General features: G+C 40.9%; 1 protein-coding gene across 1 annotated transcript in view; it reads left to right on the top strand.

Moving 5' to 3' along the window:
• TRAIP (TRAF interacting protein) overlaps positions 1-8,718 on the top strand; it is a 37,735-nt gene extending 29,017 nt beyond the window's left edge. Inside the window, exons 9-16 of the mRNA XM_081851272.1 lie at positions 894-981; positions 2,014-2,103; positions 2,319-2,407; positions 4,048-4,233; positions 5,615-5,660; positions 6,184-6,309; positions 6,645-6,695; positions 7,924-8,718. Of these exons, the coding sequence (XP_081707398.1) occupies positions 894-981; positions 2,014-2,103; positions 2,319-2,407; positions 4,048-4,233; positions 5,615-5,660; positions 6,184-6,309; positions 6,645-6,695; positions 7,924-8,043 (796 nt within the window). The 3' untranslated portion in view covers positions 8,044-8,718. The remainder of the gene's footprint in view (positions 1-893; positions 982-2,013; positions 2,104-2,318; positions 2,408-4,047; positions 4,234-5,614; positions 5,661-6,183; positions 6,310-6,644; positions 6,696-7,923) is intronic.
• Positions 8,719-14,388: the final 5,670 nt, after the last annotated feature.

Here is a 14,388-nt window from a genome sequence, read left to right as displayed (position 1 = left end):
AGGTGCTCTGGCAGAACGCTAGTTGCAATGCTAAGCCTTGGTAAATATAATTGAGGTGGCATAGATGGAAGATTTCAACACTGCAAGTATGCTATTGTTGCATTAGTGACACATCCATTGCTATGGAAACCACCTTCAGAGCTTTGCCAGAGTGCTCAGGAGGTGATTGTTTGATGAGAACAGAGGGGATGAATTATTGTCATGATTCTGAGTAAGGCAGCATGGCCCCTGAATATCTCCCTGGTGCTGAGCAGAGTGCTTTACACTGCTGTGACATTAAGTATGCTGTAGTCGCCAGTCCCTACTGTGTGCACTAGAGGCCTTTTTATTTATACCGTTTATAATTCACAGCTTGTGCAGGCAATGTCAGATAGCAAATGGGTAATCACAACTTTTAATAATGAGCTACCAGCGTGAAGTGTACCTGCACTGTAATCAGTAACTTCAGCACTGTTTTATAATAGCATTAAATTGCTTTTAGAACCTTGAACTTAAAAATAAAAATTGAATTGTTGCATCTCATTTCATTCATGAGAATGTAAAATACTGCACACGACTCAAGATTGTTTAAACATCCTATGCATTTTGACATGGAATATTCTCTTCTGCCATTCTGCTGCTTGTCCTGGCCCAAACCAAGTAGTGCTGCTCCCCTGAAAGCATGTTTTCTCGCCTACGCTGTAGTGTATCAGTGTTTTAACACTGTTCAAGTCAGTGTTGGCTTGTTCGGTGCTGTCTTCTCCCTGGAAGTTCTTGTATATATAACAGAAACTTCTGCAGGCACTTAAGCTGTGAAACGAAAATCTTCAGTCTAAATTTGGTTACTGGCTTTATCTAAGAGCTGTTTGCTTGAAAGCATGTTCAACAGATGGACTAATTTGGGCCCTCTCCAGGGAATATGAAAATCTGAAGGAGTCTCAGAAAGCATCAAACGATACAAAAGAGAAGCTGAGAAAGGAGTTGTTTTCTGCTAATCACAAGGTAAAGGATGTGTTGGTGCTCCTGCAGACACGTTGCAGAGGTATTTATGTGCAGCTCTTTATCAGTACCGCTACCGAAATAAAGCAAAATACGTTTTAATTAGGTATGTATTTGTTTAACACAATTCTTGTCCAGGCACTTACATTGACCATGTTGGCAGCTATCTTAAGCTGAGAAGTTCAGCTGTAGGTTCCATAAGATTCCTCAATATGTCTGCATAACATTTATTAGTCTGCCTCAGTATTCTTTCTGCTTCTGCATAACAAGAATTGAAAAAAACTTCTAATAAAGCATTGTGTTATACATATATAACTGCACGAGGACAGTTTATAGTTTTAAAGTCAAAATGCACAACTGTCTCTTGAAAATCCCTCTGGATTAATATCAGGAAGGGTCTTAATTTGTACTGTAAACACAGGTGTAGGGAGGAAGGGTGGGAGAGGGTTTCTCTCTTGAGAATATACTGGGAATGGCAAGAGTTTATTGTACCTTTATTATAAATGCCTACTTACAAGCACACTGAATTACTTTGAGCAAACTAGTACAGTGGTACCTCGGGTTAAGTATTTAATTCGTTCCGGAGGTCCGTTTTAACCTGAAACTGTTCTTAACCTGAAGCACCACTTTAGCTAATGGGGCCTCCTGCTGCTGCCGTGCCACCGGAGCATGATTTCTGTTCTCATCCTGAAGCAAAGTTCTTAACCCGAGGCACTATTCCTGGGTTAGCAGAGTCTGTAACCTGAAGCGTATGTAACCCGAGGTACCACTGTACCGCTGCCCTCAGCAGCTTCTCATTGACACCTGAAGAGATGAGCCACATTGGAGCTCCCTCTGCAGGAGCCTTGAAAGAATAAGAATCTGTTTCCATTTAGGACATCTTTATTTACAATACACTAAATTATTTTATCCTGAAGTCTAAGAATGTGCATTTGTAAAACATAAACCACTGTCGTTTTTTTGAGCACTTAGAAGCTTGATGTACTGTTGTATCCCATCATGTACTAGACTTCCAACATAGTTTTAAATCTATAGTTACAGAAGACAGTTCTAGAGTTGGAGAAAACAACAGAAGAGGTGAAGAGCACCCAGGCTGATCTGAGAAATGCAGATAATGAGATAATGGTGAGAACCTTCTTTTAACCTGCTGATAATTATTGTGGCCCTACAGCCTTCATAGTGTATAGTCCAAATACTGTTCTAAATTCTACCCTGATTAAAAATGGCTGGGAGGCATCCTCAACTTCAAGATGCCTGTATCTTTGCAAGAGAGGATGTAGAAATCTTGGCTTTTGGTAGGATTTCTGACATGTATGTATTGCTGCTCTTTCTTTCCACAGAGTTTGAAAAAGAAGATAAGAGTGATGCAAGATACCATTAAAGTGTCATCATTAAGCAATGAAGCACTTGGCCGGCTCGTCTCTGAAAGGTTGGTTTAGAAAAATTCAGTGGATATTGATGTAGCAGAGTTACTGTACCAATGATTTTGTCCAATATAAGCATTGCATACCTTCCTGAGCTGTCCAAAAGTAGATCATAAGATGCCTTACATATAGTCAGGCTATTTGTCCAACTAGCCCAGTACTGCCTACTGTGACTGGGAGTGGTTCTCCAGGGTCTTTCCCACCACCTGCTACCTGACCCTTTTCATTAGAGTTCAGTATTTTGTCATTTGCTACAGCACCATCCATACCAGCTCAGTATAACACTAGTGCAAGTGTTTCTTCTGCCACTATTATTTCAAACTTTTCACAAGGGCCAACACTGATGCCGAAGTCCAGCATCGCCTGAGCTCTGCGAGTGCAGCTTTCTCCCGATTGAAGAGTGCAGAGTGTTTGAGGACCAGGACATTTGCAGGGAAACAAAAATGCTTGTTTACAAAGCTATAGTACTACCAACCTTACTATATGCTTGTGAAACATGGACCACTTATAAATGTCATCTCCAACTCCTCGAAAGATTCCATCAACAGTGTCTCCAAAATTTTTTACACATAACTTGGGAAGACAGGTGAACTAATGCCAGTGTACTGGAAAAAGCAAAGATCACCAATGTTGAAGCAATGATTCTTCAACATCAACTTTGTTGGACTGGTCATGTGCGGATGCCTGATGATCGTCTTCCAAAGCAACTACTCTATTCCAAACTTAAAAATGGAAAGCATAATGCTGATGGTCAACAATAGAGGTTTAAAGACTGTCTCAAGGCAAATCTTTAAAAATGTAGTATAAACACTGACAACTGGGAAACACTAGCCTGCAAGCACTCTAGTTGGGAGAACAGCCTTTACCAAAGGTGTCATGGGATTTGAAGACACTCGAACCCAGGACGCAAGGGAGAAATGTGCTAAGAGGAAGGCATGCTTGGCAAATCCACACTGTGATCAACTCCCGCTCGGAAACCAATGTCCCCGCTGTGGAAGGACGTGTAGATCCAGAATTGGCCTCCACAGTCACTTACGGACTCACTGTTAAAACCGTGTTTATGGAAGACAATCTTACTCGGCTACGAGTGATCGCCAAAGAAAGAAGATTATATCAGACAGTAACCTAACTTTCCTATATAAATGTAGGGCTTTCTGTAACAGGCCAGTTTTACAGTACAGCGGTGCCCCGCAAGACGAATGCCTCGCAAGATGGAAAACCCGCTAGACGAAAGGGTTTTCCGTTTTGGAGGTGCTTCGCAAAACGAATTTCCTATGGGCTTGCTTTGCAAGACGAAAAAACCACTAGACGAAGAGACTTGCGGAACAGATTCTTTTCGTCTTGCGAGGCACCACTGTACACTAACATGAATGGGATGTGAAGACCCCAGGCAACCTGGCAGTCATTTTGGTAATTTTGAACACTTTGCACATGTTGCTAGAAAGCAGAATGAAGTTCTCTCTCTGAATTTAGTTCTACTGTATCCGTATTATATACTGTCATAGCCTTCCGCCATCAGGAATGAGTACCAATAGGAAGCTAGTATTTAGATGGTACAGCATGTGGTGTGGGCTGGAAACTGAGACAGTTACCTGTCTGACAGTGTAATGTTGTGTTGTGATATTTGTACAATTTTGCCTTACAGCCCTGCTCCTCTAGAATTGTTAACCCCAAAGCTCCATCGACCAGCTCACAGTGATGAGATTGACCTGAATGATACTTTTGATGTACAGACACCAAAGAACGATACCTTTGATGTACAGACACCAAAGCATCCACCTCACAAGAGCATCTCTGCTCCTGCAAAAAAACTTAAACTGGATAAAAAGTTGTGAGTCGCAGTTGCTTCTCTTTTGACTGGGTGTATGTTGTGCTCTTGATCTGCCTGGTATTCTCACTTCTGCATGCGCTGTAAGCAATTTTCCAGCCATCTTAATACTTTTAATTTGTATACTGCCTGTCTATATACATTCTATATACAGAAGGCGGTTTACAAGCTAAAGAAATAACAAATTATACAACAAAGATCACATTTTGTTCTCATTGCTTTTGATGGAAATATCTCATTTTAAAGCTTTTGCTCACTGCAGAAGACTGTCACAACATATCTTACCTGTTGTGAGAGTAAAGTGAGACTTTGCCCCCAAAGTTGCCTATCTTATTGTCCATTATCTTTCTCAAATATCTCATTAAAAAGTCTCAATAACTAGGTGCTACTCTAACAGGGTAATTCCTAACCTGCATGCTTGCAATCCAAGACAGACAGACAACCGCTTCAGGAAGAGGAAGGGAGAGCACAAACCCAAGCTACATAATTTGCGTAATAAGGAAACTTTAGTTTGTAGATTTCTTAAATAAGCACCCCTCATTTGTGTTACTTCTAACAAGTGCTTTATCTCTGCTCCCGTTGAATCCTAGAGATAATGAAGAGTGACTTTCCTACTTGTTTAAAGACTTTGGGGTAGGGTAGGGGTGGGAACCTCAGGTGCAGGGGCCAAATGTGGCTCTCCAAGCCTCTCTGTCTGGCCCTCGGGACTCTCCTCAGCCACACACCCTCACCAGACCTGCTTCACATCCTCCTTGTGCGATTCTGCCTGGCTGGAATGTGCCCTTGAACTCTGATAATGCCTCTTGCTTTTGTCTGGATGGAAGATAAGAGAAGAATATATACAAACTAGTGTAGTGTACAAAGGCAATAATTATATTTCTTACTTTCCCTACTTTTGCCTCTGGCTCCACCCACTACTGGCATGGTGGCCCTTAGAAAGAATACTGCCGTCTGGCTGGAAAAGGTTCCCCATCCCTGGGTTAGGGCTTCAGCGAAATGATAACAATGGCAGCGAGGCAAAAGTAATGAAAGATCTACCATGTTTGCCTGTTGATCAGACCAGAGGCTTTTATCTTAGTGGTCAGAACAAAGAGAAGGGAGGAGAAGAGAACATTATAGTTGCATTTTATTATTATTTTAATTGAGACATAAGAAGCCTATACTTTTGTAGTATGTCCACTGCTAACAGCTGCTGGAGTCATAGTCCATAGGGTACCAGGTTGGCAAAGCCTGTTTTAGGTGTTGGCTTATGATCTGGGCCACATTGTGAAAATTCATGTATGAATTCAAACTGGCGCCTCCAACTGTAAAGGGATATATTGAGCAATTTACAACTTTGTGGCATGTAATCTAAATTGTGTGTGGGTTTGTTTGTTTTTTCCAGTGCACCTGTGACAAGTTTATCAAGAGTTCTGAAAGAAACAGTGGAGGTATTGTAACGGATAACCTGAGTAGCAACTATAACCTCTTCAATCCACTATCTTTAGAGCTATTTTGAAAGCCATCTTTTCTCCAGACAGCCAAATTCTGCATGGAATTTTTTGCAAAAAAATTATTAGTTTTTACAATATAAATGACAAACAAAAACATAAACAAAACTCTGCATGGATTTTAAAGTAATACATTTTTCTGTGTTATAGAAAATAGTAAATATTACAGTTAACCCTGAGAGGTGTGCGAGAGTCAGCTTCCCACTGCTATGTATTCTGAATTATCTGGGGCAGGGTGTCCGTACTGTTGTCATCTGTTGATCTATCAGCCGGCACCAGAGCCCAGTGACTTAAGAACTTCCATTCCTCTCTAAGAATGTTTAAAATCTGCTTTTGCAGAAACGACCATTTCCTTTCGCACAATACTGTAATGGATTACGTGAATTCTAGTAGTGCTGTTTGTGTTTGGTTGCAAATATGAGTATTTTAGTTTAACTCTCCTACTTCTTCAAATACGGTTCAGAGCTGCTCAGCTGACACAGATGATGAGCATCTGGAAGATCTTCTGCCTGCTTTCATTAGAAACTCTGTTATGTCCAAGAGGCCACCTGCAAGCAACATGCTTGTACCACAGAGGAACACAGGAATAGTGAGTACAAGTGGGATGCGCATCAGAGTTTTGCAGTGTGGAGTGTTCCTGCTTAATCTGCCAACCAGTAGCCAGTAAAACCCTGTTCCTGGACATGCCTTCTCATGTCCTCGTCTACAAATCTTACAAATTCAATATGCTCTGTGCTTTTTATTGCTAGTGGACCTGCTTAGACACCTGATCATGCAGCACATACTTAGCATATTCTGATCACCAAATCCTCTAGTGTGTTATGTGCCCTTTTACCCACTACAATCCTTTTTCTATTTCATAACAACTTCCTCCATGGGAATCATGCTTTTGTGTTTATAACTACTGGATTCTCTTCCTTGTAGGTGAGAACCGGGTATGATGGCTTAGGAGGCAGAACCAAATTCATTCAGCCTGTATCCTTTCCTAAGATCTGTCCTGCAGAAGCTATGCTGATATCCAGCGGCACTGAATCTATGGTGATCAATGACACAAAAGACTAAGAAGAAACAGTGGCATTTACTAAGCCATCAAGCAATGTTCCAGTTGGAACAATGACATTCTGGCTTAAATTCAAAGTGAGGAGAAGTGAAATAATGGAATATATTTGGGAAATATATCCCTCTAAAATCAATCCGAATATACATTGTATGTGTTCTTGGCTACAGTGTTCTACATTTACAGTCGTAACTTTGTTTTTCAAATAGCCTAGTTCTCATACGTTTTGGCTCCTGGACGATTGAAACCCGGAAGTGACTGTTCTGGTTTTCAAACGTTCTTTTGGAAGCCAAACATCCGACAGGGCTTCTGTGGCTTCCGATTGGCTGCAGGAGCTTCCTGCAGCCAATCAGAAACTGTGCTTTGGAAGTCAAATGCTTTGGCGGTCAAACGGACTTCCTGAACAGATTCCATTCAACTTCCAAGGTACGACGGTACTGGGGAAAGAAGTGGCCCCAGGAAACCTGGATCAGGATCTTGTTCAAATCCCACTTGTGAATCTATGGCTGAGTTTACTTCTGCTGTAGAGATCACAGAAATGCACTGTTTAAATTATGTAAATATATACACTTTCGTTCCCTGAAAACTGGAAAACCTATATAAGTTGGTTCTTGTTTCCAGTTTTTGCGGTGGTAAAGTATTTCAAGACACATTTTGCAGCAAATGCTACATTTTTCAGAGAATACCATGAGTGTTTCTAGATCCATTGGTGTTTCTAGCATATCTGTGTTCACATTCAGCTTAATGTTCCTTTCCCTCCCCTTGTGCAGAGTTAAGAGGTCAGTAATCCAATATTTGTCATCAAAAGCCTGTTTCTTTGTAATGAGCTGTTGATGGTTATTGTTTTGAAGCTTATGTAGCAGTAAAACACTACTAGGAGAGGGATCTGTCTGCTACCATCTCTTGGTCAGCCTTTGACTGGGTGATGGGAATAAAAACGTTCGACTCCATGATCAGCTAAAACCTGACCTTTCTTCTCTCATTTGGGAGTTTGGGGGGAAAATGACCCTGAAGGAGGGACTCAGGGGGAGAGAAAATAATTTAGCCCCCAGATATAATGATTTATACATGTCAGATATGTATGGGAATGTAAAACCTTTCTTTTAAATATTTGGCCACTATTTTCCTTGACGTGTCTCATTTCAGAGTATATCAACCGAGATTCGCCCCCTGCCTTTGAGGTGCAAGAAAAGAAGTGTTTCTAAGCAACCAACAGCAGCCGCTTCTGGCATCAGTCAGACTAAACTAGACAACTTCCTTAAGTAACTATGGATCTCTCTAGCTTAGACATAGATAATCAGAGGCCAGGAATTATCTTCTACAGCAGACAGAACAGCATGGATCTCAGTGAGCCAGGACAACTCCACAGTGGCACAGCAGCTGCACTCTCCCTGGCTTTTGTTCATCTGACTCTCCCACCCCCCACCGATTGAACATGGCTTTGCTGTGCTACCAGACTTTAGGGGAGAAAAGGACTGAGTAGTTTCTGTTCCAGAATGCCTTCTCTCTCTGCTGTCTTGGAGTACTGTATTTTAATCCTGGTAAGCCAAGGAAGCCTTGGCTCCTGTAACTTTGACAGTGGGGAATACTACATCTGAAGAATATATGGCTTGAGAAGTGTCTCCTTAGTAAAATGCTGCTATGTTAGCATCTGTGACATGGAAACCTTCATATAAGAAGAGAATTATTATTTGCAACTGTCAAGTTGCATTGATGTCTTGAGTGATTGGATGGCATACACAAGAAAAGAATTTATGTAATTGATCTTCTAACATCAGGGAGCAAGGTCATGTCTTTGCCAGATATGTCTGCTAGATCTGTTAGCTCTTGATCCTCATCTTCGGTGGCAGTACTTAATGCTCAGTTAATGCTGAATTTCTCCATTCTTCTCACTGATTTGGGATATTTGCCCCCCCTTTTAGGCTACTTTTTTGGGGAACTGTTTACATGGTTTTTTTGTCTCAAGGAATGTCCTGCTTCTGAAGGTGAACAGATTCTGTTGTTTTTATGTAATCATGCAAAATTGATAGCCTGTCCCTAAGCCTGCAGATATTCATGTTTCTTACTTGAACACCCAGTTCCTCAATCTCTTACATGCCTAAAGTGTTCAAACTAATTTCAAGCATTCTGTAGCTTCACAAAAGCAAATGTTGTCTCACATATCTGGCATTCAGTTGTCACCTTTTTCTCCTTGAGTTAACAGTGTACTGTGTTTGAGAGATGAATATTTTTGGAGGGAACTTGCAATATTTAGATCTGTATCTTACTTTGATTTTTGTCCTAGACATTTCTCCTCTCCTCCCCCCCCCACCACAAACTGTTGATGCTATTTGTCTCCGAATTTTTTGTTTCCTGCCTTCAAGGAGGGTTTTATAGAGCATATGGATATTGTTCTTCCAGAGTTAGACTTCTGATTTCCTGATGGAATAGCAAAATTCAGCTATCGTTTGTGGTTACTGCTGAGTCTAGGCTTAAAGTGGGTTTGCCCCCAAAGTTTTAAGGATTCAATCCATAAAATGGGGATTAAAAATATTGCTTATCTGAAGCAAATGTCCACTTGTTTCCTTAAAGAGATTCAGGCAGAAGGGACCTGAGTTGGTGTTACCCTGGTGTTTTGAGTTGCAGGGAAATCTGGTAAAAAGCTTTTGCTGAATATCTCCACTTTAACTCCAAAGTTAAGTTGCAAGTTTACCCAAGACATAAATCAATCAATGAATGAACTTGTACTTAAAATTCATAATTGTATTTATTTTGAATAAATGTTGTATGTGCCCCAACTGTTAAAATGTTACACAGTATTAAGAATGGTTACAGATAGGTAGCCGTGTTGGTCTGCCATAGTCAAAACAAAACAAATTCCTTCCAGTAGCACCTTAAAGACTAACTAAGTCAGTTCTTGGTATGAGCTTTCGTGTGCATGTGTATCTGAAGAAGTGTGCATGCACACGAAAGCTCATACCTAGAACTGACTTAGTTGGTCTTTAAGGTGCTACTGGAAGGAATTTGTTTTGTAGTATTAAGAATGATCACTCTGTTGCTGCAGTAAGAGGCTATAATGGCACAAATTCCTAACTGTACATCTGGGAGGGAGGGTCACAGCCCCTCCAGGCGAGGATTCTAGATATGATAAAACCAGAACGTTTGGGTATAACATAAGGACAGCCTTGCTGAATCAGAACAAAAGCCTACCTAGTCTAGTGTTCTGCTTGCAAGTAGCCAACCAGATAGATGCCCACGTAAATCCTTCAAACAGGACATGAGGGCAAGCAACCTTTCCAGCTGTTGTTCCTCAGTGACTTATACTGATGCTCCTTGTTGATCCTGGAGGTAGAATATAGCCATTATTACTGATACCCATACTGGAATTATCTGCATTCTTTTTCTACTGATGTCACTGCTTAGTTTCCCACCTCCAACTCAGGATAGCCATGTATCTGATGAAGTGGGCTGTAGTCCAACTAAACCTTAAGCTATGATAATACTTTATTTTTAAAGTGTCACAATACTCCTTTTTTTCTTTTTTCCTATGTCCCTTGGAAGCAATTCCTACTTATCACAGGCCCACAAGTGAATTACTGTTTGTTATCATTGATACTGTTTATTTTATCCTGCCCTCCCTTAAAGGAGTTCAGGGCAGCATACATAGAAATGGTGCTGTGTCACTCTCAACATCCCATCCTGATGTATGTTGGGTTGAGTTACAGTGATTGGCTCAAGGACATCAAGTGATCTTCATGGCTGAACAGGTATTTTAAGCTGCTACTTCCCAGTTTTAAGTAAGCAGTGGAACTATCTATGCACCATGAAGCAGAAAGACAATTGATAAATAGCCCTCAAGGACAGTGTGAGTATCTTGAAGAATGTCTTAAATTTTAGTTGATCCCATGTATTTTCCCTAAAGGGCAAGGGTGATCAGCAAAGCAGAAATCTGTGGCTTCAGACATTGTTGGTATGACCTTAGGAATTCTGAGTTTCCATACCTGACCCACAAATTCTAAGTTTTCCTCCAGGTTGTCAATATTTTGTTGGAGCGATTCAATTATATAACAGCAAACTTTTTTTAAAAAAAAGCAGGGGTCTTCCAGTAAGGAAAGTGACAGGAAAATGCACCAGAAAGTGTGGGGTGATGACTGATGCATGAGAATAATCTGATTACATTGTAGATTATAAAGTAAGAGTCAATATTTATCATTTCCACACCTCCAAAAGCTTCCTGAAACATTCATGTTCTAGTTCTGTTTGCTTTATACAATAACAGTTCAGAACTGTTTAAGGAAATTTGTAGCCACTTCCTCTTACTAAAACAGTGGTATCTCGGGTTACATACGCTTCAGGTTACAGACTCCACTAACCCAGAAATATTACCTTGGGTTAAGTACTTTGCTTCAGGATGAGAACAAAAATCGTGGTCCGGCGGCGCGGCAGCAGGAGGCCCCATTAGCTAAAGTGATGCTTCAGGTTAAGAACGGGCCTCCGGAACAAATTAAGTACTTAACCTGAGGTACCACTGTACAGGTCATGGGTGCTATAAAAAGATTGCTTTTATGAGAGGCCTTATCTCTGCCTTGTTGATAAGGTACATCTACCTCAATGAGGTCTCAGTCAGGCTTAAAACAATAGTTTTTTTGACAAAATCCATGTGCACATTTCTTCTATTCTGGACACTTCATCTTTTTCTTCAGCTACTGGGCAGTAAGGAGGTATTTGTAGCATAAAGGTGAACTGAAATAAAACGATCATGAGTGAAATGGGATATTCAGAGAGATGATGCTGTTTCTTAAGTCATCTACCAGAGGCATTTTCTACTGCAATTAAATTACTAAGACAAGGGCAAGCCTAGTTTTCACTTCCAGTAAGTTCTTACTATCTTTTTTCCAGACTTGCATGCTTTTCTCAGTATTGACTCATCTCTCCCAAGGGGAAACTGTCAACTCCCATTTGGCCTCGAAGCTTAAATTTGGCAATAACCAATTTTTACAGAGCTGAGAGAAATCATAGTTTGGGAGGAGGGAGCATTAACATTGTTTACTCAAGCATTTGCCTGTGGTATTTATTTACTGAATCTTCAAGGCTTTAGAGGTCAAGGAGGTGAATCTGATCAATTCTCTGACTAAAACTGGATAAATTGCACAGGATGTACATCACCTTACTCTTAAGTACAGTAGTTAAAAGTTAATATAGAGTGTTGTAAAAGGGCAGGCTGAAACATTGCTTTACGTCACACTATCCTGAACTTGGTACTGCCAAGTATTCAACATGACAGGCTTCTGCAATAGAATTTCTGTTTGTGCTTCATATATCCTATGAGGGAGCAAGGACACCTGTCTCCTACTTCTTGGAACTACGTTTCTGGCCCAGCTGAAAGAGGTATTATCAGAAAGTCAGAGGGAGAAGTTCATAGTTTTCGGGTGACCTAATGCATCAGAGCAGTGGGAAGAACCTGACCGGTGCCCATGCTGATGGGTTGGAGTCTAGCAACAGCTGGAGGCCATATGCTAAGCTAACCCACATCTAGAGAAATCTGTGCACCTTCGCCAGCCCATCTGCCCTGTGAAGAAGGAAAGCGAGGAAGGCAGGCAGAGACAACATCGGGGCCTGCTCCAGTTGCGTTGTCCCCCTCTTCTTCACCCTGGCCAAGAATGGATAAGACCTGTTGGAACAGGCCAAGGGTCCATCAATTTCAGCGTCCAGTTTCTAAGATAAGTCAACCCAGATGTCTCCCAAGAAGTTCAAGAACAGGAAGACAAACCCTGATTCTTTACAAGAACCTCACTCACTCTCCATTTTTGGGCTAACAGAACACAGGCCACTGTTGTTAAATACACAAACTTTTCTAAAACAACAAATTCTGGACCAGGTTACTTATAACACTACATTATTCTGTATATAACTATATGATCAATTACATCATCTAGGTAAATTCTATTTGTGTGACCACACTTTACAAAATGTCATAGGGCGGTGATCTGAAAACAGGTACTTCTGCTTGAAAAGGGCAAATCTGGTAATTTCCATTTTTGGGTTGGGTAACAATGGGCTGCTGTTGCTGCATACATAAATAAACTTTTCTGGCACCTGGGGATTTCTGTCTGGGTTATTCCCAACAAAAAGGACTCTGGCTTTTTGGGGAAGGCAAATTTAATCTTTTTTTTCCAACTCATCATAAATAATTTCCCAATATTATTTTACCCTTTGACATGTCCACCACATATAAAAAAAAGGTTCCTCCCATTTCTTTACATTTCCAACACATCTTGTTCTGCTTTATGAATCTTAGCCAACCTACTCAGAGTTAAATAACATCTATGAATCATTTTCAAATAGTTCTCTTTCAGAGAATAACACGGTAAATTTCAAATCACTTTTCCAACGTTTCTTTTTTAAAAAAATATAATTTTTATTAACCGACCAATCAAATCACATCACATAAATTCCGAATTACAAAGCTGAATTTTAAATTTTTGTTGAGGGGACCCATATTTCAAGTTTCAAAGGGGGATTCCAATCATCTTCTTGCTACTGCTTTCATATCCAAATCAGTCCAGATAAAGTTCATAATTCTATTCAGTCTTATCTTGCTGTTTCCACATCTCATCTTGTTCGTACATTTTTTCTTTCTCCTTCATGCTCTCTTCTGATAATCTCCTTAAGCAGATAAACACCAATTATATCCTGTGTGGATTTTTCCGTTCGACCAATCCTCATATCATGATGGTTTCCATATATCATCACTTTCATAAATAACATCGCTCTTTCCATCATTAATCTCAGGGTCTGTCGTTCTTAAGTGTCACTGAGGAGTCTCACCCACAGTATAAAAACAGCTCTTTCCTCCTCCCAAACTCAAGTCCTCCGACAGAGCTTACCAATATGGTGACGGTATTTTTAACTGCGTCATTCCAGAGCTCTTAAACTTTCCACGCTTTTCTTAAAACAGGCTTTGGTTAGAAACTTTATCTCCACACAGTAAATTCACAGCTTAAGTCATTAAAGCGGCATTTCTGACTTGTGGGGGGGAGGTTCTTGTTTAATTACATAGAGGAAAGAGAGAAAAGGTTTTTTTCCCCTTCCCCATCCAGTCCCTTTGCCATACCAAGTCTTGGCTGTCTTCTCAAGATTGATTCTTGTTCTTCCAACTCGTCTTGTTTATCAGAGAACTCTTCAGTTAGCAGTCTTTACTCCCCCTCCTTCCTTGAAATATGTGCATTCGCTTCTTCCTAATTGTTCCTTTTGAAGTTCTTGCAGCTAGCGGCGCCGATCAGAGACGGCGTCCAGGAGCACCGAAATCCACAGGAGGACATTCTGCCTAGTGCCCCCATCCCCTCAAATTCGGGGGTGGTTTAGGACACAGCAGGCAAGGGCAGCCCCCCCCCCCACAATCCTGGGGGGGTAGGGAGGCTATTTACTCCCATCACAGCCTCCTAATTACCCCCTGTGGGTCGGAGAGATGTTATTGTCAGCCATCTTCCGATGCGCCCCTAGTGCCCCCCCTCTTTTCCAACGTTTCTCCCAGAGGTTGCAATCTATATTGTGTCCTGTATCTATTGCCCAGTGTGTCATTGGTGCTATAATTAGCTCATCTTTTGTTTGCCATTCTAATAAAAAATTACA

This window comes from Podarcis erhardii (genome assembly GCF_964252035.2).
Source record: "Podarcis erhardii genome assembly, chromosome: 2".
NCBI classification, from domain to species: domain Eukaryota; kingdom Metazoa; phylum Chordata; class Lepidosauria; order Squamata; family Lacertidae; genus Podarcis; species Podarcis erhardii.
This window is presented reverse-complemented; position numbering and strand designations above follow the sequence as displayed.